The sequence below is a fragment of the Sycon ciliatum genome, chromosome 13 (genome assembly GCF_964019385.1).
Source record: "Sycon ciliatum chromosome 13, ocSycCili1.1, whole genome shotgun sequence".
NCBI classification, from domain to species: domain Eukaryota; kingdom Metazoa; phylum Porifera; class Calcarea; order Leucosolenida; family Sycettidae; genus Sycon; species Sycon ciliatum.
The window spans coordinates 22,197,269-22,223,713 of NC_088655.1; the positions used below are offsets into that span (position 1 = coordinate 22,197,269).

The 26,445-nt window shown below is 48.8% G+C and overlaps 1 protein-coding gene across 1 annotated transcript; it reads right to left on the reverse strand.

Moving 5' to 3' along the window:
* Window positions 1-4,865: 4,865 nt before the first annotated feature.
* On the reverse strand, window positions 4,866-25,978 carry LOC135829766 (uncharacterized). Its single transcript, XM_065342151.1, has 13 exons — window positions 25,347-25,978; window positions 20,505-20,588; window positions 19,770-19,868; window positions 15,146-15,206; window positions 14,417-14,484; window positions 13,786-14,113; window positions 11,764-11,812; window positions 10,140-10,189; window positions 9,600-9,726; window positions 8,682-8,931; window positions 7,891-8,071; window positions 7,028-7,206; window positions 4,866-6,384 (listed from the first exon to the last, which is right to left on the reverse strand). Exons 1-13 carry the CDS (start codon window positions 25,470-25,472, stop codon window positions 5,731-5,733), a joined length of 2,256 nt encoding a protein of 751 aa, XP_065198223.1. The 5' UTR covers window positions 25,473-25,978; the 3' UTR covers window positions 4,866-5,730.
* Window positions 25,979-26,445: the final 467 nt, after the last annotated feature.

Consider the following 26,445-nt stretch of genomic DNA (forward strand, 5'->3'; position numbering starts at 1 on the left):
GAGCCAGTGGCCACAATCGTTGCAGAGCAAATTATGTGCGTCAGTGGCGAAGATGGTGTACTCCTTGCTAGCTGCACAGTTCAGATCGCTGAGTAGGAAGCACGTTCCTCGATAAGCCAGAGTTCGGTCTTTGTCGCAATTATCGCAGCCCATCTCCAGGGCAAATATGGAATGAAAGGGACTGGCCGTTTCAGCGGATGGCTCGGCCACGGTCTGCCGCTCGTCCTCCCCCGGCTTTAGGCGATTCTCTGCAGTTCTACCAGGGCCCGAGCCCGGTTGGGCCATGACAGAAGACTGCCCCTCCGCCATTATGCCGGTTTACCGTAAGCCCGGAAACCTTTCGCGGGCCGGAAACCTTCACGGCTGTTTGCGGGGGTGTTAGCGTCTAGGGAGAAAGTATGCATGCAGCTGGAATTAAGAAAATGCTTGAAGAAAAATTGGCAAATTCAGTTCGAAAACCAGTGAAATTGGCAAAACCATACTAACAAATTCTGCAATTTTTCCTTTCGGCATTATCTGCCACTGGAATGCTACACAATGTGGAAGAATATGAAGGAATATGGAAAGTGCAGGTCAACATAATGTATAATAAATTTATAATAAATGTAGTCACCCGAGGATGTTTTATATACATGGTTTTGAGCGCAACTGCCGTCTCATTCGGCACCGATGAGATATCAAAAGAAGCCAGGTTGCTACGATGTGCCCGCTGTTTGCGGCCAGGGACAGGAGACCGTGGGGACGGTACGACATTTTAGATTTTACCAACATGCAACAAAACAGAGGTCACAGTAGCGTCGGAAGGTATTCGGCATTGGTGCGGCCATGAATGGGTGGAGAACTCAGGGTCGTCCCCCGGGAATATTTTTAGGGAAATTGAGCCCAAATAACCCATATTCCGTTGCTTCAAAAATCACAAGATGAAAGTATTGGTGCGGCTTTGGCCGCACCTGCCGCACCGGTTCCGACGTCCCTGTGTCAGATTTTCCCACGGGTGCGTTGGCGTGGAGGTCGTCAATGGCGTCAGGAATATCTGCTATCACAAGATCCAGAGCCGCTCAAGGGACCGAGGCAGACTCGTGAGTGAGGAAACGAACCGATTGCTCCAAGGAAAACATCTTCAGCAAACATCGCCATTGACAACCTGCTGTGTCCGTGATATCTCCTTTCCAGTCTGAACACTTTTGAAGTCCCCAATCAACACTACTCCAGATGTTGTAGCGTTGACAGCAGTAAGGCAGTGTTGGAGAGAGTTACGAAAGGTATCAATTGCCGCAGCCGTGTTCAAGGGTGGGCGGTAGAGGGATTCAATGAGCAGGGACGTTCCGGATCCAATTCTCTGTGTTCCGCACTCTTCAGCGGAATCTCGGTTTCGACAAACGTAGCTTCAAAATTTGGAGGGTGACGGTCCGAACAATGTACAGCGGAAGAAAATACACCAGACTTCACCAGAAGAGCAACTCAACCATACGCCAAGCGTTCGGACCTGTTTGCTTTGTTTTCGGTTGTAGGTCTGTCTCTTCGATACCACGGTCGTATTCTGGGATAGAGAATGGTTGAGCTTCATGCAGCCGTGTCTCAGTAATAGACACGAACAGCAAGGGTTGGAGTGCTTTTGCTTCTGGATTGAGCAATCTACCTGGAATGAAGGTTGGGGCCCGCACAGTCAGTTCCGAGATATTCATAGATATATTGTCCGACGGGCTGGTTAGAATTGAAACGTCATTCCCTCGCGGTATGACCCATCGTGTTTGGCCAGAAGGAGTGCTGGCATACAATATCGGCATCCAGGGCATACTTGCCAACCCCTGGCAAACAGTTTCCTTGACGCAGATGAGGTATTTCCTTGATTTTGCCCATTTTTCCTTGATCTGTGATCTGTCCAAGCATTCACAAATAGTACAGCATGTACGGCAAAAACGTACTTGTTCAAGCGCTAACTGAAGAGTTCTTGCTCGCTAGAATTTTGGTGTGGGTACAGCACTTGTTGCTGCTATGCTTGCGAACGTTGAAAAACTGAAAAAAAAAGTACTGACGAACATTTTTTTGAAAATCCGGTAAATGTTATAACTTTCCCGGTACGCCGGGGAAAAAGCGAGCTGTCATGGATTTTCCCCGAAATTCCGGTAGGGTTGGTAAGTATGCCAAGGGCGTAACAGAACTGAGGACTTTCTGCTTCGGATTGGCGTGGATTGGCGTAACGCGAGGATACCTGGCGACGGATGGGATTTCTTTGTGGTGCTTCTTTGTTTGCCTGTTTGTGTGCAGGGAGTCGACTATGCGGGAATATGCGAGACTATGCGGGAATTTCCTGGAATATGCCTGAATATGCAGCTATCAGCACTGAGGTCCACCCGGGCAATGCCAGCTGCACCAGAAAAGGAAACTCCTGGAGCATTACACATCTGTTCGCGTGAAGTGTCAGAAACGGGAATACCGCTGCTGCATGGGAATGCCAGCAGTGCCATGGACTAGTCATGACTACTACTCATCACTCATTACTGCTCACCAGTGGGACCAGTACGGTTGATCGGGCCATGGCCGGACCCACTTTTTTTCGCCAACAGGTCTACAGCCGAGGAGGCCATGCGTCCCAGCCATATTATACACAAAGGTGATGCGTTATTTACATATTTTCTTCCGATAATTAGGCCACCCAGAATTAATTCGTTGTTTCGGGTCACCCGACCGACCGTCTTTTTTCACCCGACCGCAATTTTTTTTTTAGTGCATGCAAATGTGCATGACTAGACTATGTACACATGCGACCCAAATAATAGCAGTCCAGACATCGACCTCAGAAGCAGCGGGACGGGATGCAGCGCTTGGTGACGACGTTGTCTTCTGTCTCCGATCCGCAATCGGTCCTGAAACAGCATCAGCTCCGCCACTGCATCGCTCATTGACAGAAGTTTCAAGGTGAGAGCTGCTCGTCAGACTCGTTTGCCAGCGAGGCCAATATCTGGTCCTGGAGAGGACCTGGATCTGATGGGACAATGGCTACGCTGGATCGACTACAGCCAGATTTTATCGACTTGCTTGATGGAGAAAAGCTATTCGATATGCACAATTGTACATGTATGCACATGCCCACAACTAAAACAAAAAATGAAATAAAAAATAAACCCGACCGACCGACCCTGGTACGGATGAGTGAAGTGACCCGAAACAACGAATTAATTCTATGTGGCCTTATGTTCTTTCTTTCCTTCTCTAGCCATGGCTGGCTAGCACCCCTCCCCTCCTTGCCATTGGATGGCGAAATAAAAACCAAAAGATGTGAAAGACTATTTATACAAAAGAGAAAGACCAAGGCACTACAAGTTACGCTATACTGTCCACTAACACCACCAGTTACTAAACAATCAGCTCATGCGATAACATTGCACGACACTGACCGACGGTACTGACGTTCTACAACTAACTGGCTAACAGCTCTAGCACATCTTGGATGCACACTCCAACAGCCTTCCAACTTGGAAGGTTCTAAGTTATAGAAATAACATAAGGAAGGGAAGGTGAGCGTATCCAAGATAAGCACGAGCTGAACGTGTGAAACTGCTGCTTGTTACCGCTGCTTATTGTCCATCTAAATTGTCATAGTCGTACAGTGCTGTTTTACTGAGGCGTTCGGTTTTTCATGATTCTTGTTCGCATAGCTTCCCCTTTTATTGATCTTCGCATCTTTTGAGCCACACAAGTTGTGTGGAATGTTGCTTTGCGTTCTTGAATCGTGGTTTGACCGTATTGTCCAATGGTCTTGCCAGTATCGTCATCGACATGCATGAACATCCGCCAACGTCCTTCACAGCTGAGACTTTCAGCTCGTGCTTATCTTGGTCACGCTCACCTTCCCCTCCTTATGTTATTTCTATAACTTAGAACCTTCCAAGTAAGTTGGAAGGCTGTTGGAGTGCGCATCCAAGATGTGCTAGAGCTGTTGGCCAGTTAATTGTAGAACGTCAACACCGTCGGTCAGTGTCGTGCAATGTTATCACATGAGCTGATTGTTTAGTAACTGGCGGTGTTAGTGGACAGTATAGCGTAACTTGTAGTTCCTTGGTCTTTCTCTTTTGTATAAATTAAACCTTGGCTCTCTCCATCTGAGTTCATTCATGAAAGACTACTACTACATGTACGTAACTGTGGCCGGATCAGTCAAAACGGTTGCTGCCGGTCCTGGTCTTCACTCATCATTACTACTTGTACTACTACTACTACTCATTTTATTAGTACTGACGGGTCATCACTCATTCCTCTATTTCTAGCTAGCTGGGATTTCTGTATGTGCCTTTTCCACACTGCTCACCCATGGTGTTGTTAGCTTGCAGTAGCTATGACGATGGCTACCTAGCACCATAACAACAGCCCACTGTGTCATCCCCCCCCCCTCCCTTTCACTCCTGGCACATCCCTCTCCCACATTCACCCGAACACATCTGAACTAGACGGGAATCGTAGGTTGTGTGATTCTTCAGTTCACCTTATGATCAGCACTAACATATCTCACAAGTCAACAATGATTAGAAAGTTCCACGCATCGCAACACGGCTATTGTCCTCGTGCAAGTAGTCACACTTCATCTTACCATTCACATTCACGCTGATGCGTTGTGCGTCAACACTGGTTTTACCGGGTGTTAGCGGCCGTCGTGACCATGGCCATATATGGTGACCTGACTTCGGGAACATACACGATAATTTAATTTGAAGTATTGACTCGCAAATCCCCCTTCGGCGAATGCACGATCGTCCCCCATCTCCCTTTCATCCGAACCCTAGAAACAGGTATTTCAGCAAAAGAACCAGGTCGTAGGGAATTAAAATTATTTGGTGGCCCTCCTGGAGAGGGGGGTGGGGGGGGGGGGGGGGTACACAACATAATTATGTCGAAAGGTCATTAAAATACAAGGACCAAGTGCAGAAAACAGCGGAGAGAAGACACAGAAACGCATGGCACCATAATTATCAAACACGGAAGGGTAAAACTGGTACATAATAGTACTATATGCCGGGCTGGTTGACTCTATTCCTAAAAACACTACATGTACGACGCTGCCACAGCAACAGGGGACTGGCTGGAGGGGGGGGGGGCTCCATAACAGCGTTCCAGGAGCAAAGAGTGAGTTGCTCAAAAACTCAAGTAACACATTCAAACAGCCCATATGGAAACAAGTAAAGAGGAAACTCGCAGGAAGTTCAAGGACTCACTGGTACATCCCAAACAAATCAGTAAGTTAAACAAGTAAAGAAGAAACTCGCAAGAAGTTTTAGTTCAAGGACTCACTGGTACATCCCAAACAAATCAGTAAGTACATTGAATGAGGAATGACGTCAGGAGAAGTCGGGCAACAGCCTCCTGATTTGTAGAGCAACAGCAGCCGTAATAACGCACAACAACTCTAACGTAGATTCATGCTACACGGCAGCATCAGCACATCGACACAACGTCCCTGAACAAACACACAAATACACGCAACTCCTTGCCCTTGCGAGGGTCTGCGCAGCAACATCCGCATCAGCATCGACACTACTTTTCGGAACACACACACACACACACAAGTACATGCGGATTCATGACCTGCTGAAGGTTTACGCTACAATATCAATATATCGACACTTTTTCCGTGAACACCCACACACACACACAACTACACACAAATCCTTGACATTGCGAAGGTCTGTACTGCAGCATCGGCATCAGCACATCCACACTGCTGCCCTGAACACACTAGTACATCTTCTGGGGAAACAGCTTGAAATCCGGCGGGCTGGGCGAGCCGCCTGGCTTGGTCAACGGCAGGAGCTCGGCCGCGAGTCGGTGTGGTGGCGGTGGAGCGTTGCTCCAAAACCCTTCACCTCCTCGCCCTGCTCCCAGCATGGACAGCTGATCATGCTCCAGAACGTCCAGGAAGTCAGGAACGCAGGCTGCTGCCACCGCAGCCTGGCTACCACCGACAACTGGGTTTGCCGAGGCTACCGGAGCTGCCGCCGCTGAGATGGAATGGTGAGCGAGATGATCGCCTGCAAGCGGGTCATGCAACGTACTGTACGTGCCGGGGATGCTAGAATTCGCCACGCCGCGACCCCACAGCTGACGCTGCTGCACTGAGTTGCTGTGACTACGAGCACAGGGCTCGGCGGCCATCTTGCTTGCGTTGTCGTGACGATGATGCAGCTGTGGTGGAAGCAGTTCCAGTACGGAGTGGCGAGTGGCTAGGTCGCTGGCGGGATTTGTAGAAGACAGGCTGGTGTACACGCAGGGCTGACTCCTGGATATGGGGCATCGGCGTTGCTGTTGCTGCTGCTGCTGACGTGCATGGTCCATGTTCATCGCAGACCTGCCGAGGTGCGGGGAATGCGTACTGCTGGCCCTCCGGCTATTCTGTTTATTAAAAAAAACACAGGCACGAACAAGCGAACAAGCGCACATGCACGCAAGCACACAGCCGTACCAACCCATGCAGTACCCGAGCGCGCTCGTACGCGCGCGCGCGCGCCCACACACACACACACACACACACACACAGTGAAATCCAACCTCTTGAATGAGTAGAAAGCCGAGTTAAAGGCCACAGAATGGTGTTCATAGTACTACTGTATTGTAATGTGAAGTGGCCCATATGTGAAGCCAAATGAAACCAAATTCCATTGGCTAGTCCTGAACACATTACGGTTGGCTGCATGAGGCAGGCAGTGCACGTAAATGCAGGACTATGAACAGAATGAAACCGGTGCTCATGTCAAACAACAAAGTAGCAATGACTTTGTTCCAGACCAACATTCGGTTATTATCTACACGTCGACTGCTCACACGTTGGACTAGCTGCCATTGCACTTTGTCCTTCATTCCAAACACCACTCCTCACCACTCACAGACTCCACTGCAGCCATTTACACATTAGGGTGCCTCAACTCAAACACCCCAAGCACGGTCTCTTTGCTGCATACGTCATTTAATCTGTTCACTAAAATTGTCATGCATGTTCCATCATCAGGGTGGAAACAGAAAAAAAGACTCCCCTAACCTGCTCATACTGGGCTGTACGCAGGCGGCTGGCATCATCCAGAGCATACATTACTGGGTCAGACCAGTTCCATGATACGTCCTTGGAGTCGGTGCAGTGCGAGAATGATGCACCGCCACCGCCGCCGACAGCAGCCGAGGCCATCGCGGACGTGCTGGCGTGCCGAGCAGGGTGTACATCTGCAGTTGTTATGCAAGCCGCACATATATGCATGCATGCGCGCGCGCACGCGCACACGTACACACACGCGTACACACACACACACGCACACACACACACGTATCCATTTCAATGCATAAGCTTCTGCCAAGGCGTCAACAAATTACAGCTCTGAGGAAAGGCAAGACAACACTGTAGTTTTGTATTTAGCTAGAATATCACATTCGCTTTCATGTAATTTGGCTCGTACTGTATAAATACAAATTTTCGTTCGCGAAATCTTTCGTTATTTCACTCCACCAGCAGGCTTGTTACATACTACATTTCGTTTTTGGTCGAGGTCTGTCACCCTGTACGTGTAAGTATGGTGTGATGTGTGACGCGTATGGTATGTGGTGCATGCAAGAGTACACATTGTCAGAGTGCGAGAATCTGTCCCCGCAGCCCCCCCCCCCCCCCCCCCCCCCATATGATGGCGTGTGCCCCATCTCTGGCAATGCACCACCCTACTCATGTTTCGATTTTCGTGTTCATCAAATCGCACAGCAAGAACGCCGGAAAATACAGTAAATTTCCAACACTATTGACTAATTGTACACAAAGGCACACAATGAAAACCTTGGCAAATTCCGTTGTGACTCAGAGTTTCATGGCTGAACCAATCATCAGACAACTACAACTCTGTGCAACACTATTGCACTGACCCGACTGGTACATGCTGACGTGAGGTCTACTCGACGCGGCCGCCAGATTAGATGCCACCTGCTGGTCCAGCAGGGATGACCTCGTCCGTCCACCAGACGACGTCATTATTCCCAGGCCAGAGTCGCACGCCAGCGAAGTGGTGGACGTGTGGGCAGCGTTGTCTGCGCCGGAGCTCATCATCTGTACACACGAAATAAACACAAAAATGCAAGAGACGGAAAAGAGACGTGAAACATGAGCCATGTCACCAGCAACAAGAGCCCTCACGAACACAACGCCAGCAACCGCAATGCAACTACAGTAAAGCCTGTCAAGGCGACCGCTCGGATAAGGCGACCACCTGTCCTAGAAGACCACTGAAACCAGGACCAAGGGATGCTGTTTCCAGTCAAATGACCCTGGATAAGGAGACCACCTGGTAACAGAGACCACATTTTGAATTCCTTGAGCGGTCTTCCTAGACAGGTTTCACTGTAGCAATACATAATGCATACATTTTCTTTCTTCTGTTTTCTTTTTCAACTTAATCCTCACTACCCGATCTCCCTTTGGTGCGTCCATGGAGCTATGAAGCCGAGACCTCTGGTCGGCAGAGCTTAATGGGCCCCACCACCACACTCCATTATTCACCCCAGTGTCTGGAGATAATTATGTGGATTTTGTAGAAAGAAAAAAAGTACAAATCACAATAGGAGCAAAAATAACAAGACATTTTCATGCGACATGCATTGCATGCAATATCTCCGAAACAACAAATCACCAATCACAACATGGCTGTTCAAGGACCAACCTGGGAGCTGATGACATCCGTGAAAATGGACAGGGGATTTCCCCCTGCCTGATCGAGGCCTCTGACAGTGTTATCAGTGGTAGCAGCACTCGCATTGGCGAAGGTTGTTGAGATGGCAGCACCAGCTTGCACGTTGAGCGGATACTGTTGTTCCACGACCTTCTGAAGGACGGTGGATGGAACGGCGAGGCGAGGTGAGCTGCTAGATGCCGGATGAGCCATGGGCAAGGAGACGTCAATGAGCGTTGGACTGAAAGAATTGCAAACACAAGAAAGGGCACACCATGTACCATGTATGCGACCGTAGCAAGAGAAGCACGCAAGTCTGAAAATGCACTGACCTACCCACACCCACACCCATACCCATACCTACACCCACCCACCCACCCACACCCACCCACACACCCAAAAACACACAAACACTTGGAACTTGCACTTGCCAAACGTTCGGACCTGTTTGCTATGTTTTCGGCTGTAGGTCTGTCTCTTCGATAACACGGTCGTATTCTGATATAAGCTTCTTTAGCACCATTGATTACCCAAGAGTTAATCTAGCCAGAAGCAGTCCATGGCTAGCAGGTATGTATACTTCAAATATAAAGTATATGAATCCTGGAACCAACAAAGGTGCCAGGTACAACATAAGACCTTCAAGCAGCCGAGCCCGTTGGCAACAGGCCCAACACAATCAGGCATAAGTGTACCTACCAACCGAACTAGCTGGTAACACGCACGCACACACACACACACACACACACACACACACACGCACACACACGCACACACACACCCACCCCCCACACACACACGCACACACACACACACACACACACGTACACACACGTACACAAGCATACAGTGAGATGTGTACTCATTTTCCCGGCGAAGCAGCAAAATGGCTAGCCAGTAGGTACATACACAGTGCTGCGAACGGGAGTGGATTCTACCGACATTGTTGATTCAAGCGAGGGCAGAAGAGCGGCAGCCGACTCCCTGTGTGACCGTGGTGACATGCTACTACCGCTTCTGGGCCCTCCTCTTGTGCCTGCGCGGAGCAGTCAAAGGCATACATGCATATGCACACACGCGCGTGCGCAAACGTATGTACACATGCGCAGACACACACACACACACACACAGCCACACACACATACGTACGCATGCACAGACACGCATACACTCACACAGACACGTGAACACACACACACACACACACACACACACACACAACCAGATAAGCCTAGGAAGTGGGAACATGCTAGATAAAAGAAGCAACAACTACATTATCACTACCACAGCGGGCTGAAGAGGAAAAAAAATGAAAAACAGGGCCAGCATCTTGCCAAACCGAATCTCTTTTCCATCATTACTGTACACCTCAGCTACGAATTGCAAACAACGGTATGGTATGGATGACACGTTGACCTAATTTGTGAATTCTTCAGCATGCATACTCACGTGTGGCAGTCGGGGTGGACGAACAGATTGGTGACCAGGACGTTCCAACGCTGGACAAGCACATACCGACCGATAACAACGGAAGAAGATCTGAGATCGTCCCAATCAACTTGCACCTGGCTGATGACTAGGGGCGTATCCAGAGAATACAGAAACGTGCAAGGGACTTGGACTGGAGCACATGAAAGCTTATCTACTACTGTAAAACCTGGTTTAAGCGACGACCCCACGGTGCAACCAAAAGAGGTCGTTAAAGCCAGGTGGTCTTTACAACCAGGTCCCACAGTTTCTGTGTAGAACTGTCGGTGCATGGAAAAACGGTCGTTAAGGGCAGGTGGTCGCTAAACCCAGAGGTCGCTTACACCAGGTTTTACTGTGGCTGATGACCAGGGCGTATCCAGAGAATACAGAAACGGGCAATTGGACTGGAGCACCTGTAAGCTGATCTACTACCACCATTTAGCTACCGGGAAGCAACAGCCATGTTGCGTAGGACATCGCATGCTGCGGGGTCTTGTATTAGAACGTGACTTGCAAAGAAGCAGGATCTCTACAGGGCTTACAAGAGCTACTGTATAGCAGGAAATTTTCGGACGGAAATATTTTCGGACAAAGCCGAATTTCGACCTTTCGCACGGATTTTATTTTCGTACAGTGCTGCATGCTAAATGCACGTGTTCGTAAGCAGTACCCATGTACAGTGCACATAAAGTCACATGAACAAATTTTAGTGCGGAATTAATTTTAGTACAAAAAGGCGGTGTACGAAATCGTACGAAAATATATTCCGTCCGAAAATTTCCTGCTATACAGTAACTCACAGCCTGACAGCAGTGGTAACAATGTCAACTTTCGGGTCCGCTCGCATCCAGCTCTGTACGGATCCACACACACGGTTGGAGTGTGTCTCCTTCCGAGTAAGGCAACTCACCTGTTGCTCTATACATAGTTATGATAAGGCGCATGCGCGCCTGGCTCGTGCACGGTTTCGTATGCTTGCCGTGCTGGACTAGAGTACTGACCGGCGCCGAAGAACTGGGGGGTCAGGGTTCTAGCCTAGCCCGTTCTTATTTTTATTTTTATTATTATTATAGACAACACCTCATAGCATGTCAAGAAAATCAGTCAGTACGGGAGATGTGGGTGTACACCAACCATGGTGAATAAAATAATTAAAGAAGAAAAGTAATGGTCAAGACGGAGAAGCATGGGAGGGACAGGTGACGGTGAATCTAGTGAGCAGATTTAAATGCGTCCAGGGTACTGGCATTGCGCTTCTTATTTTTAGCAAACACAGCCGTTTCGATCTTATTCGATGGTCCAGTCTTGCATGTACATTTACGCAGAGTTATACGTTGGAGTGTACTCTACTGTGTACATTACGGTTTCCGTTCCTGTCAGCAAAAAATCCAGCCTAGACCGTTCTTAAAAAAAATTGGTGAAGTTCTAGCCTGGCCGTTCTTCGGCGCCCGATAGTACTGTAGACGTCAGAGAATGTGAGCTCTCTTTCCGCGTCCTTCAGTTCTTTCATCATTAGAATAACCAGAAGAACCTGTGTAATGCTGTGTGTGGGCCCTTAAGGCCAGGCATAACACCTGTTGCATCAGGTACACATGGAACTCACCATTCTATGGACATGTTCCTTAGCTCGGACATCAGCTGCTCCCGGTACGCTGTATGGTATCAAGAACATTACATCAGGCATACAGACAAACGTATCGACAGCCACCCAGACAGACACACGTGTGCACGTCGATACAAACGTGCAAGCGTCTAACTAAAAATGTGGTCGGTATGCGCTCAGCACCCATCACAGAATATAGCTGCAGGTATGGGTGTGTGCGTGCATGCATGCTTGTGCGAGCGTGTGTGTGTGTGTGTGTGTGTGTGTGTGTGTGTGTGTGTGTGTGTGTGTGTGTGTGTGTGTGTGTGTGTGTGTGTGTGTGTGTGTGTGTGTGTGTGTGTGTGTGTGTGTGTGTGTGTGTGTGTGTGTGTGTGTGTGTGTGTGTGTGTGTGTGTGTGTGTGTGTGTGTGTGTGTGTGTGTGTGTGTGTGTGTGTGTGTGTGTGTGTGTGTGTGTGTGTGTGTGTGTGTGTGTGTGTGTGTGAAATACCAGCTGTTTCAACGAGATGCAGCCTGAATTTGGACTGCTGCCAGCACCATTGCTCGACCTGTGATCGCTGCATGAAGAGTCAGGCTGGTTTTAACCGCCATAATTGTACTCGAGGCAAACGACTGCGAAAGGACCAGAGGACTAATCTGCCCATTCAATGCAGCCTATGTAGCGAACGTTTCTCCCACCCGCAGGACCTCACCCGCCACCGAAGACAGAAACACTAGCTGTGTGTAGAACGGTCCCCTTTCACCTCGATTACTCTCCTTGTTTCTTTTTCCTTTCTCGCTGTTGTCTCCCGCTTCTGGGAGCGACGTGGCCATTTTGTGGCAGTTGTACATAGTAGTAGTAGTAGTAGTAGTAGTAGTAGTAGTAGTACAGGGATGAATTTACTGTCATTTTTTTGCATAGCAGTTTTCGCGACGCAAACGCCAAAATGCGTAGCAGTCCTTGATTTTTGATTAGCACTTTTTCTTCCACGAAGACCGACTAAAATTTCTCAGTCCACGGAGGGAGGACTCGTGCTGTCTGCATAGCTGGCAGAAAATTAGCGTCACCGCTGCACCTGTAGCTTTCTCAGAACCAAGCCATTTCTTCTGGACATCGACCTCTGCCACCCACTTCTCAAAGGTACTCTGTCGTACAGACATGTTGGAGGCAGAACAAGACTAGACAAAAACTACAGCTTGGAAAATTGTCAGAGAGAAGGACGAACGTGAATCCAAAAGTTCCTCACGACCAGAAAGACCGACTGGCTACAAGCAGAAAGCTATAATGTCACGAAAAGAGGTAAGTGAACCAGAAAGAAGAAAACAAACAACAAGACCTCCGCCAGGATCGTGGAGGAAAGATGATGCTTGTCAGTACGGAAAGTACATGAACTTGCTGGACTTACTGAATGAAAGCCGCGCAAAGTGGTACGTGTAGTTCAAAAAGGACACCAGTACAGTCAGTATGTGCATGCCAAGCCAGCCAGAGTTCACAGGTACATGTACTAGAAATCACACCTTCCCGAGAAAAAAGCGGGGTCCGTGCACTGTACAGGTGTCGTGAGTGTACGACATAGTCACAGCATCACTTTTACTGACTGCGCGAGCTAGTATGCAGTGCCGTTTATGCATCGCAGTTTCCTGCGAGTCGCTGTGATTTTTGAGTCGCACTCGATCGATTTTGAATCGCAAACTGCGATGCGATACCGGATAAATTCATCCCTGGTAGTAGTGTGTGTGTGTGTGTGTGTGTGTGTGTGTGTGTGTGTGTACGTGTACATGTGTGTGTACGTGTGTGTGTACGTGTGTGTGTACGTGTACGTGTGTGTGTGTGCGTGTGTGTGTGTGTGTGTGTGTGTGTGTGCGTGTGCGCGTGTGTGTATTTGTGTGTTTGTGTTTGAGAAAGAGGAAGAGAGTGTATGCAAAACTAAACGAGCATGCACAATAAACGTTGCATACATGTGTTATGATCAGGGCACAACAAAATGACAAAAAGACAGGATACAGATTGATCTGCTACTTCTTCATTATTAATTTTAACTCACAGATATTGAAATCCTTATCTGGCTTGATAGAATGAGCCAGGCGAACACAGATGTCGTCCACTTCCTTCTCAAAGCGCTTGCCGTCCTTTCCAGCAGCACCGGAAGCAGCGAGGCCAGACACTGCCGCCCCACCTGGAACGCTGACTTGACAACCAGGTGCCGGTAGAGGTCCGGAGCGACTGCCAGCTGTGTGAAGTCCGAGTGGTAGATGCGGTTGCTGGTGACGTTGTTGCTGCTGTTGCTGCTCTTGATCCCGTTGCATGATGAGCTGGTTGTGCAGGCTGAGGTTTGCCGAGGACAGGGCGATTGGGGCGTGCACCGGCGGTGGCTGGGTGTGAAAACAAATACACACATGCGCATATACACACATTCACACGTGCACAGACACACAGACACCCACTTATACAAACAAGCACACACACACACACACACATATAGACACACATATGCACAGACACACACAAGATACGTCTGCAACATTACATGGCTCTGAAGTTTGATAAACAGAAGAATTTCACCTCGATCGCCCTCTGAGGAAGCTACAACCAATTTTACATAAAACTTTGAACAGCATTTGCAAAATGACATTAGGCTACACATACAGAGGTGCCTGAAAGGTTTATCAAATTACCTCAGCTCCCATCTGCACTAGCAATCCGGTTTGAGAAGTGTTCTGAGATGAGGCGCTGCCTTCACTTTCTAGAACATGAACAGTGTGGACATTCAGACAGAAAATTTGTATTTTTATTAGCATTTACTCAACATTTCCTGGCTCGTCCAACGACTACCAACGACAAATGAATGTGAAATGAAGGGTGATAGCCAACCAGATTACTACAATTGTAGACAGGTTTCAACATACAGTAGAATTGCTATCACAGGCCCGGTAGAACCGGTCCGGCTGCTCAGGCCATGGGCAGATCATATGTTTGACCATCAACGTGTGTTTACTGCTGAGGAGGTCAAGTTTAGCCGCCATAGCACACACAAACTGTATGAAAGGAAAGGACCAAGGAACTAGAATTATCGGCTCTCCATCCGAGTTCCACGCATGAAAGGTTAGGCTATGGCTGGCCCAATCAAACACTCCTTCCGTCGGTCTTGTATCATGATTGAGACAAGCCAAAGACATCCCCCCTCCCCATCTAAGCACAACACACATACCCACGCGCACGCACACACGTACGCACGCACGCACAGAGGCACACATACACACACACACAGGCACACATACACACACCATTTCTCTAGCAAAAATCACCGACTTGCCACACATCATTCCGAAGCCACAAGCACCTGGTCATCCCCCCGGATGGTGTGAGAAAAGAGAAGCCCACATGCATTACATGTAGGTACTAACCTCTCTGTACTGGCTGAGAGATTTTAGCTTGGTTGTAGATTCCGACCTTTCCAACTTGTTGCTACAGGAATGGAACAAAAATCCAGAAGATCGTCAACGGCGGTGACAAATCATCGGAATTGCTGTCGTGTTGACATCAAAAACTAAGTGCCCAGAAAGGAATTCACTTTTCCAGCAGAATCAGACATGGAGCCAGCCACCATAGCACGGGTTAGAGGGGACTTCCCCTGCACCAGCACTAGAGCACTGTCGGGCGCCAAAGGACGGAGTGCCGAAAAGCAACAAGGCTAGAATTTCACCACACACACATCATACCAATGCATACAATCATGGTGACTCGACTGCTCACAGACTGTAATACAATCATGAAAATAAGAACGGTCTAGGCTAGGAGGCTGACCGCCCAGTTCTTCGGCGACCGACAGTACTGTACTCTGGTATCTTGATTGCATTGCCTTCAACGTGGCTCTGCGACTAGCACCTATTTCCTCTCTCTATAGATGCATGGCACAAGAAATGACCATTCATTGGTGGAGTCATCTTCCAGTAAGCCGATCTGAAAATTTAATAATATCGAATTTTGCGATTTTGCGGACATTTTGTGTAACTTTTCCGTACAGCCTACTGCCTTCATTACGTCGCATACTCATACACTCAAACCCACAATCTCTCGTAACCAGTCTCGTAACAGTTTTTATGCTGATTCATTCCAGTATCAGTGCGATCTATAGTACAGCTCAATGAAATCCAGCCGCGTCACTCAAGTTTGCGCCTTGCACCACTTCGCAGCCCAGTGTTTGCAGGTCTAGGGCTGGTCAACGCCCGGCGCTTACTCGAGTGACGCGAATGGATCTCAGTGAGCAGGAATGTATGAGTTTTGGGTGCATGAACTTCAGCACAAAAGTAGGAAGGGGTGGTGTTTCATTGTCCGCTGGGCGTTTGATTTCCCGCAGCGTAGCCACATCCAACAATGTGAAATGCCTCGGCCTGGCTTGGGATACAAAAGAGGACACTCTTAATGTCATTTCCCCTAATGTGGCTCACAAACACGCCAACACCAAGCGCAGCATTATCTCTGCTGCTGCTCGCTTTTACGATCCCGTTGGCTACCTGCCACCTCTGTTTGTTCGAGCCAAACTTTTTATCTAGGGCATCTGGAAAGCCAAGCTCGATTGGGATGATCCGGTTCCCAACAGCATTGCAGACGATTGGCAGGCTATTGCCCAAGACGTGGACAAAGCAGACACGTTCCAGGTACACTGCTTCACTGGTCTTGACCCTGCAACTGTCACTCGCCGCGTACTTCATGTGTTCTGCGACCCATCCGAGAAATCGTATCGTACCGTTGCCTATCTCCGTGAGGAAAGCGTCACAGTTGTGGCCACAGTCCTGGTCGTCAACAAGACGAAGGTTGCTCCTCTCAAACCAATGACAACTCCTCGTTTTGGGGTTAATGGCAACGCTAATCCGTTCTCTGCTGATCAAGTTCCTACAGGACACGCTGTAGGGACCTCGCTGCATGACGTCAGCTCCCTCACCAGATATATACGCATGCGCATGAAACATTTCTTCCTCTTTGTTCTAAATAAACATCAACCATTACTAGACAAAGTTGCCCTCTCCACTGGAGTTGTATTTCTTAGGCCCCAGGGTGGTGTGTCCCGGGATTCATCTGTCTCCCCTGTGAACAGATCCGACCTCTGCCATCCTGGGTGCCTAAATTGGTGACCCCCGACGCTGCGCTCGCGGAGCATTTTTGTTTTTGACTTTCCGGATTTGGGAATTATTTGTGGTGCCTCTCGCCGCTCACGGCACACCTGGAGCTGCTGCGGACTACGCCTCCTGCCGCCGCCATCCGTCGTCATGCTGTTTCCGCCCGTCAGCCTGCCAGCCATCACTGGTTTTCGCCGCAGTCGGTTCCTGCGTGCACCACATTCTGGCTGCCTGTCAATCACCGGCTGTTGACATTAACCCTTTACCGTTTTAGGTATTTGTACAGCAAAAACCGACCATCATTGTTCATGCCGTAACTTTTTTATTTTTCACTTTTATTATGTACAAAATGGGGTGATTCTGAAAGTAAAAACCCTCAGGAATGCGATGCAACAACTTTCAAGTCCAGAAAACGAACACAGATTTCACTATTTAGCACTAATATTTATTTGGATTTATTGCCGACCGGGCAAACTGTTGCAATATGCAATAAATCAGATCCTTGCACTGGAGTGGGTCCCTCAGGTAAGTGGATACCAGGTTCGTTCTCTGGGTGGAATGCAGGAGTGTTACCAGTCACAGCGGTGTCAGCATTGTCCCAAGTATTGCAAATATCGACTAGTGCAGGTTGCACCGCTGGCTGTACATAGTACCTGTGCACCACGACCTCTACCGTGCGACGGCCTATTCCACGGCCGAATCCTCTCTCTCTGCCACGTCCCCTTCCACCATTAGTGGCACTCATCTCAGCGACACTGTCGTCGTCTGTGACATCCATGTCACTCTCACTGGCGCTGCTTTCACTCGCCATGTCATCGTCGCGGTCGTCGTCAGAATAAATATTTTCAACAGGATTGTCTGGCTCCACAAACTCATCTTCGCTGGATGAGGCAGTGACAGAGTCGTCAGGTAGGTCTCCAGAAGCGAAAGAGCTTGCTCCGCGTCCATGGCTTGCACAGCAGGGCAGACAGTCGTGAGGCCAGCTCAAGCAAAAGTCGAAATAATCTGCAGGCAATACCAAAAGTCGCAGGGTACGCACTTTTCCCAAAGCGCATTTTTCAAGTCGCGATTTTTGCGATTTTTTATATTGCATCACACAAAAAAATTGTCGGCACCCTCTGCGCGTACATCTTGGCTACCAGTAGGGAAAATCCCAGCTCTCTGCGGTGAACCAGTCCAGCGCTGTGCGCATAGAAGTCATCGACCGCGAGCGGTCGAAATTTGTACGTACAAACGGTAAAGGGTTAAACTTGAGCCTAACCATCCACACCTCACCGCCTGGACTTGGAGCTGCTGTGGAGCAACCACCCTCCGACCACCGTCCAGTGTGCGCCGGCCACAAGCTGGAGCTTGGCCCCCTCCCACCCGCAAAGCCTCCCCAATCGTGGAGCCAGCACTGCTGCATTTTGTACTGTACTACTGTCATGCTGTCCTGTGCCCTGGATAAGCTGCCGACCACCCAGTCGCCGCCCCGCCATACACAGGCACACCGCTACATGGGCTGCTGTCCTGCAAGACTTCTGCGACTGATCACTGTGTGTCTTTGCCTCTGCCCTCACATTCAGTTTTTTTCTCTCTCTTTCTGCCTATGACATGCTCTCCACCTCTGTCACGTTAATCCAACTCTGACATGTTAACCAGCCTCTGTCACGCATCTCTTTTCTGCTTCCTGCATTTTATTCCTCTGTTTCGTCCATTGTCGCCTCTTTAAAAACAGTGGTACGCCACATGCAGCGCTTTATATTTCCTTGTCTTTCTCTGTCGTTCTCTTTGCTCCGCTTGTTCTCTGATGGGGGAGTACTGTAGCGACCTCGCTGCATGACGTCAGCTCCCTCACCAGATATATACGCATGCGCATGAAACATTTCTTCCTCTTTGTTCTAAATAAACTACAACCATTAGACAAAGTTGCCCTCTCCACTGGAGTTGTAATTTATTAGGCCCCAGGGTGGTATGTCCCGGGATTCATCTGTCTCCCCTGTGAACTGATACGACCTCTGCCATCCTGGGTGTCTAAAACGCTGCCATTCGATCTCTGCCAAACTGGTCTGTGGTCCGACTCAACTTGTGTCAGACACTGGATCAATGGCACAACCCAGCAATCTGTGTTTGTCCAGCGGCGACTAACGAAAATCCGGCCGAATCTGACAATCGAATTCACATATGTCAATACTGATCGCAGTCCTACTGAGTGTCGGCAGTCCTGGCTATCATGGTTGACCTCAGTCTCTTCCTCTCCCGGATACGTACCTTTCCAGGAAGCTCGACATTATGAAGATTGAGTGAGTGGAACTGAAGTTATGATCCAAGGAACACGAAAAATGCAGAATTTTGAAAATCTCCTGCGGGTTAAAACTCCGATGGCATTGGTTGTGATTCGGTTGGAACCCACCCCCCAGAGGTGACCCTGCGTACGCGCCTGCTACGTGTTCACAAACTACAGACAGTAGGCTACTGCACTTTACCGATTCGCTCTCCTTGCTGTTACTTCTTCTCCATTTCTATTTTGTCGCTGCACTAGTTCCTTTCTCCACAATGCCACGTCAATGAAAGTCGTGGTTGCCATTTTACTGCGTGATCTCCGTGCGCAGCTGCCTGTAGATGCAGCAGACTTTTCCGTTCAATTTTGGATCTTGTTTGAGAAAAAAACAAAACTTTCCTAATGAAGAAACGTTGTTATAAATTAATGTCTTTCATGTCTGTTGGTTCGGATTCAATGGCGTCGCGAGACACGACACGAATGCAGGGGTACATGATGTAATAAGGGCCGCGTGACTCACATCTGGGCCATAGAAAAGAGATTACAGTCGCATACTCTTGGCTCTTTACTCGTGATATGAATACATACGAGTGCTACTCAGCTTTCCGAGCACTTTGAACACAGACTCTGTGTGTATGCGGGACAGCGTACCGTGATTCGATTGCGTGATATGACAGCGATGGCATCTTTCAGTTGCTTGTTAGATTGCCAGTCAGCTGTCTTGCTTGCTGACAAAGCGGAATCATCCGACTGGAAGAGAACACATTGAACGTGTGTGCAGCAAATACACACGTACACACGCACGCATTCATGAACGCACCCACCCACACCAACACACACACACGCGCGCGAGCGCACGCACACATACACACACCCACAAACACAAATTACCGTAAAGTACCGTTGATCCGCCCCCTCTCTAATTCCCGCCCCCTGTCGATTTTCTCCTTGTGAAGCGACTTTGGCGTATACAACGAAATACGATGTTGAACCGACGCATGCACTGCTGTACACAATATTCGCCAATCCAGGATCAAAATGTGCACAATCCAGCACATTGAGTCTGATCCTCTACGTTGTTGTACATCGTACTGCACTTGACAGCCTTGATCTAATTCCCGCCCCCTGCCGAAAACCCAGCTGGGAAGCGACATGGCGTGGGGGCGGATCAACGGTACTTTACGGTACATGCACATAGCCATGTGGACACTGGTCAAACAGATAAATAAATTTACTTGTACTTGGTGACTGCCAGAGACTGGTCAAGCACGCAGGTCTCCAAGGGAGACAGAGAGAGAGAGAGCAGGGAGATAACTCAGATTCCTAACAAATCTTGGGCTCATCATACTACAGTTTGTGGACGAGGACAAGGTGCCTTGTGCTTACCAGTCCACAGATGGTGGCAATGGTGTTACGATCTGCACGCTTGCGATGCTGAGTAATATCGGCTCTCTCTTGTAGCGGGACACTCTGTAGTGTGGGAAAGAGAGTGTGTGTGTGTGTGTGTGTGTGTGTGTGTGTGTGTGTGTGTGTGTGTGTGTGTGTGTGTGTGTGTGTGTGTGTGTGTGTGTGTGTGTGTGGTGTTGGAGGGGTGCGGGGGGGGGGGGGGGAGAGAGAGAGAGAGAGAGAGAGAGAGAGAGAGAGAGAGAGAGAGAGAGAGAGAGAGAGAGAGAGAGAGAGAGAGAGAGAGAGAGAGAGAGAGAGAGAGAGAGAGAGAGAGAGAGAGAGAGAGAGAGAGAGAGAGAGAGAGAGAGAGAGAGAGATGGAGATAGATAAATAGAGAAAGAGAGAGAGAGAGAGAGAGAGAGAGAGAGAGAGAGAGAGAGAGAGAGAGAGAGAGAGAGAGAGAGAGATAGATAGATAGATAGATACATGTAGATAGATAGATAGAGAGAGAGAGAGAGAGAGAGAGAGAGAGAGAGAGAGAGAGAAAAGGTAGGGAAAAGTAAAGAAGAGAACCAGCGTACACATGCACGCGCACACTCGCACACACGTACACACACTCACGCATGCACACGTGCACGCACACATACACACACACACACACACACACACACATGCTCACGCACATGTAGACACACACTCACACACACTCACACAAACACACACGCACACACGTACACAGCGGATACTTGTTAGTCAAAAACTATGTTCATTTCTGACACACAGAATCAAACATGCTGTGAGTATTTTTGTTGGCTTTGCTTTGCTGTATGCCATATTTCTCAGAGCTTTTCAGGTGCATCCTGCCATTGTCAAATTAAAACTAAAGCATACACAGTGTCTGCTGTAGGATTTCAAACCAACCGACCTGCCACAACTCTTGCAACCGGGTTAGTCCCATGTGCATTCAAGTGCGCCTATTGTACATCGGGGAGTCTTAGGACTCCCCGATTGTCCCAACCGGGACACAGATGACCCGGTTTTCTTTTTCCATGCGGGTCCAAGTACCCTCCAACCGGTCCGCTGACCCGGCTCTGGAGCAGACACTGATTTACATTAAAACTAAAAGGATACAGGCATGCATATCTGTTGCTCATTGTTCCACACTGCCGACATAGACCGGGCATTGTTACATGTATCCTCCTCAGCAAAACACTTTCAGAAGGTCTAGGCTTGCACAATGAGCCGAGTGGCCTTTGGCCAAGAGCACTGTCACAATGTGGTCCCTCCCTCAAGCTACAGAGGGGGCAAGTGAAACCCGACTCAAGGATTTTCAGGGGCGGATGAAAACATCTCTACAGGTTCCAGTTTAGCCCAAACTGAGTAGCGGATAAATGTACATGTACTTGCATATGGTTTCCGGTAGTACTTTTGGAAATTTTAGGGGTTCCTCGGATCTCCTCGGAACCCCCTCCCTTGGATCCGCCTCTGATTTTGCGTACGAGCTAAAATGAATCTTAGCAAGTAATGTGCATGCGCCTGGCAAGTCAGCAAAGCGTGTAACCTTTTGAGTTTTCGGCTCTCATTTTCTGCTTTTGCGTATGGCTGTGTACTACTGCGTACCTGTTTACCGTAAACCGTCCCGTCGTTTCTGGTGTAACTACAAGATATCTATTGGAGAAGTGTAAGCAGAGAGTAGTAAAATACCGATATTTTACTACTCCCTGCTGGTAAGCAAGAAGGTGACAAGATACGTAGTACGTCATGGGCACAGCACACATGTTCAGGTGTCCATGCATGCACTACCCATGCTTTGAGGCTGGTGTGGCCGCGTGTGTTCTACGAGTGCGGTGCACCGCTACCGGGGCCAGATTTCAGCTGCCGCCATTGTAGATCCAAAATTGGCCCCTTTGTTGTTAGGGGACTAAGATGTTGCGACATTGGCGGTAATTTGTGAAGAAAGTGTCTGCTCCAAACGTCGGAGCTCAAGCTTCCTGCCGATTGAGTCAAGTACCAAGTCTGGTCTGATGAGACTGCTAATGCACACACAGTGAGGGAACTCCCATACGGGCAGAAGTAGTGCATGTGCTCGTGGTAACACCGAGACCCCAGGTCGGCGTTGCTGGCTTGCCTCGCCAGCTCAGGTTCCTTCTTGAAGCACCTACTCTTCCTATTGTTGTGTGGTCCTGCCACTTCTCTCCCCTCTTCTTACGAGTAGCTTGGGTCCTCAGTAAAAATGTGTGTAACGTGTGGGGTATACATGTGATGAATTTGAATACCGGTGGTGCGGTCAGATTTTGTGCATGCCCGCTTGGTATGCGTTGAAAAGGATCTGCCACTTGCGATCTTCGGACGAGTATCAGGTCAGCTTTGCCTTGTGTGGGCTGTACCAGTTCACTTCTCTATCTGTTGGACATCTGACTTTACGGTGTATCTTCCCATCGACCAGGTCAGCTGGGGTTTTCACAGATCAACGCAGCCCTAGGCCTCTGTCAAAGGAGAAGTCATAATGTCCACTGCTTCGACTGCAGCTTCCTTCTAGGCGAGGTCGGACCGTATACGGCAAATGGAGTATCGCAGCCACCTCTGACCAATGCCATTCAGCTCAGCCCCCCCCCCCCCCCCCCCCCCCCGACTAAGAGACACTACATGACTGCTACTGTAGTAGACATTGGAATCTGCTGAGAACACAAGCGGCCACTGGGCGCTGGCCTTGCAGCCGTGAGCACTGCTCAGGCTTGTAGCCCGCATGGAGGGGGGGGGGGGGAGGGGCACATGCACCTCCACCCCTAAAAATATTTCCCTAGGTTCAGCATGCGTATGTACATAATGACCATGCATGACATCAAGAGTAGATCAACAAGAGTGTGCAACTCCGGATCTCTCCTGCACAATCTGCAGATACCCCCACCCACGTCGGAATTTGTGTTGACGTCACCTTTTTTCAGAAAAACACGCATTTTGCCGCAGAGCTGTGTGAGAGCACGTGCTGGGCATCAACCTTGTAATGTAAAGCCCAGCCAAGTGCACGAGGCAAAACTTTCCAAAAGACTCACAACGCGTGCGTCGTAGAAAAGATTACGTCAGCAAAAAATCCGTCGTGGGCGAACCCATCCCGGAGTTGCACACTCTTGTTTATCTACTCTTGATGACATGCACCAGCTATCCTACACATATGCGGCCATGCACCCTACTCCCCGCTCCCGAAAAGGAGGATCAGCTACGCCCCTGCTGGCGGTCCATTTTTGCAACGTGTACGTCAACTACTCTACCCACGGCGGAATTTTTTTGACGTAATCTTTTCTAGTTTTGCCGTGGGCCGGCACTCTTACTGCCACTAGTACAGGGGCATCGGAAGGTATTTTAGAGTGGTATGGTCAGTCATCTGAAGTACAGTTTACTTGTGGAGGAGGGATGGCGGAGGCGAAAATTTTGGAAAATAAGAGTCCAGATCAGTGTATTTTATTGATTCACGGGGTAGACCCAGGTGCTCGAAGTCCGTACATGGTATCCTAAGTTCGTACGCCCATAATGTCATGTTCTGTTATTGTATTCGACTCAAATATTTTATGGAGGGGACAGTGTGGTATGTTCTCCTCGCGTAGCAATTTTCAGGGATCTACGATAAACAGAAGTCCCATTCCACGCGAGTGGGTTTTCGAGTGTCCATACGAAATACAAATTGGGTTACATTTCATGCAAAAATCAACTTTGCCAAGACCGATTTCGAACGGACACAGCGTCAAACAGACCTTCACTCAATCATCAAGAGCCAGCTTAGAGCTGACAATGGCCAGAGGAGAAGAATTTACAGAGAACCACCAATCCTTGCAGAAATGGTTGACACTCCTGGCATCTCCACCACTGTTTTCCCGCGGTTTTCACAGCGCAGCTGCTTCTTCTCTGAGCCGACTAAAAACAGCTTGCATTTCGGCAACAAACTACGCTTTTGCAAGAAATACTGGTGGGGGCACATGCCAAACATATCCCTTCGGTGCTTTCGTCGTAACCGAGGGATTGCAAGTTAGCAATTAGCAGAAATATGTGTGTATTGCGAGTCATCTCTGATCAGTACGGACTTAGAGTACCCTCTGCGACACAAAAATTTGATATGAAAAATCAGCGAACTCCAGAGAAACAGATCGGATCGAAAGATGGCCTGGTTCAATCAAGCCTGGCCTCAGAACAAACTTGGACAAGATACCTTCCATCCACGAGCAGGATTCTGGCAAGTGATCATTGCTAGTGTGAGTTTCAGCTCGGCAAACACACACTGTAAAAGTGTACGGACTTCGAGCACCTGGGTCTACCTGGGGCAAAAAGTGGTACGGTCAATACCGTAGTGACCGTACCGTGTCCGACACCCCTGCTAGTAGCTCTACTAATGGCAGCAAGAGCGCCTGCCACAGTCATTCCACCGAATTTCAACATCCACAGCAGTAGGTTGTCTTCTGAACACTGTCAACACATTTCCTCTGAAGAAATAAACATTTTGCCTTTTTGTTCCAGAGAAACTAGGTTGGTACCGAAGTCACATACTGTGGTGCTGCGTTCGAGATTTGGCTGCCTCCTTTCAAAATCGAAACGTGGCAGGGTTCGACTTGGCAACAGGCCGGTTTTGTGCAGGATACTCGAAGGTAGGCACTACACTGAGAGTCAACTGTCGTGGGATTTCATTGCTAGTGATTTGCTACGGCTGAGCAAAAACGGCAATAAGCCGCTCTCCATGTGCACAGTGATTCAGATCATGTAGCTATACACAAACTAACCCAACCTCTTCAAGTTCTACCCGGCAACAACCATGAACACTCGAGAATCTGGCAAACGCATCACTCATCTTCTTACCTTCATGGACGACGATCTCGACACTGCCTTCCGCTTGCTCCGCTTCCGTCGCGGGCGCGACTCTCCGTAGCCAGCCGCACCGGTGCCCAACAACAACGATCGAGAATTCTCCTTGCCGTGGTCCATCCTCGCCAATGCTTCCCAAGTACCGCAAACCTGCAGCGCAGGTGGATCGCTCAGGTCTCTCTTCTCAATAATATATTATGATCCGAAACTGAACGTCTTTGACGGTCCCCAAACAGCGATGGTTTCCGTTGTAAATAATATTAATTGTTCGGCGAAAACCCACAGACGCCACACGCACACAAACAGCTCCGGTCTCGGGACAAAAGGTCCAACGCCTATCAGCTGGCCTTATACACAGAAAGAATGTCGTTCGCCTCCCTTCCAACGATAAAGCACCAAAATAGACGGAAACTAAGCAGCTTTATCACCCTGCGACTGTCTGCAATAAACTTCTCGAGTTTCACAAAGCAGAGCGTGAATGCTTCTGGCAAACAACCTCACCTGGCGTTTCTCACAAACAACCAGCGTCCGTGAGTGATATTCCGTCTAGGCAAAGGACATGTCGCAAACATTCACGAATTTCCGTCCAGATGATCACTGCGCCAGAAAAGCAGTGGCCAACTGAACGGAAGATCGGTCCTCGCTTCACGAATCAACACTGTGCGACACTGCAATCAAGCTTTCTTCCCGCCTTTTGCTACCGAGTATCGTTCATATCTCGAGTGATCACTACGAAAATGCAATGGAATTCTGATCCGAAAAACTACTGCCAGAACCCGTTTTTTCGATCTTGGATAGATTTGGAGGAAGCGAAACCGGAAATGCAAATAATAATTATTATACTTTAAGAAATTAGGCTAAAATCGTCAAGCTCAAAGGTTTGAGAAACAATCGCTAACATAGGTTGACCTTTGCTACCCGTTGAACCCAAAGGGTCAAACTAGGACCTACCGGTACGTAGACTCTCTGATAATCGTAGGAGTAGGAATAAAGAAAGCGAAAATAATTAATTGGTCAAGTCTTTTTCCAGCCCATTGCAAGCAGTTACCAACTCCAGTGGCGATTGTGGAGTGGATGGGACCTGATACCAAGC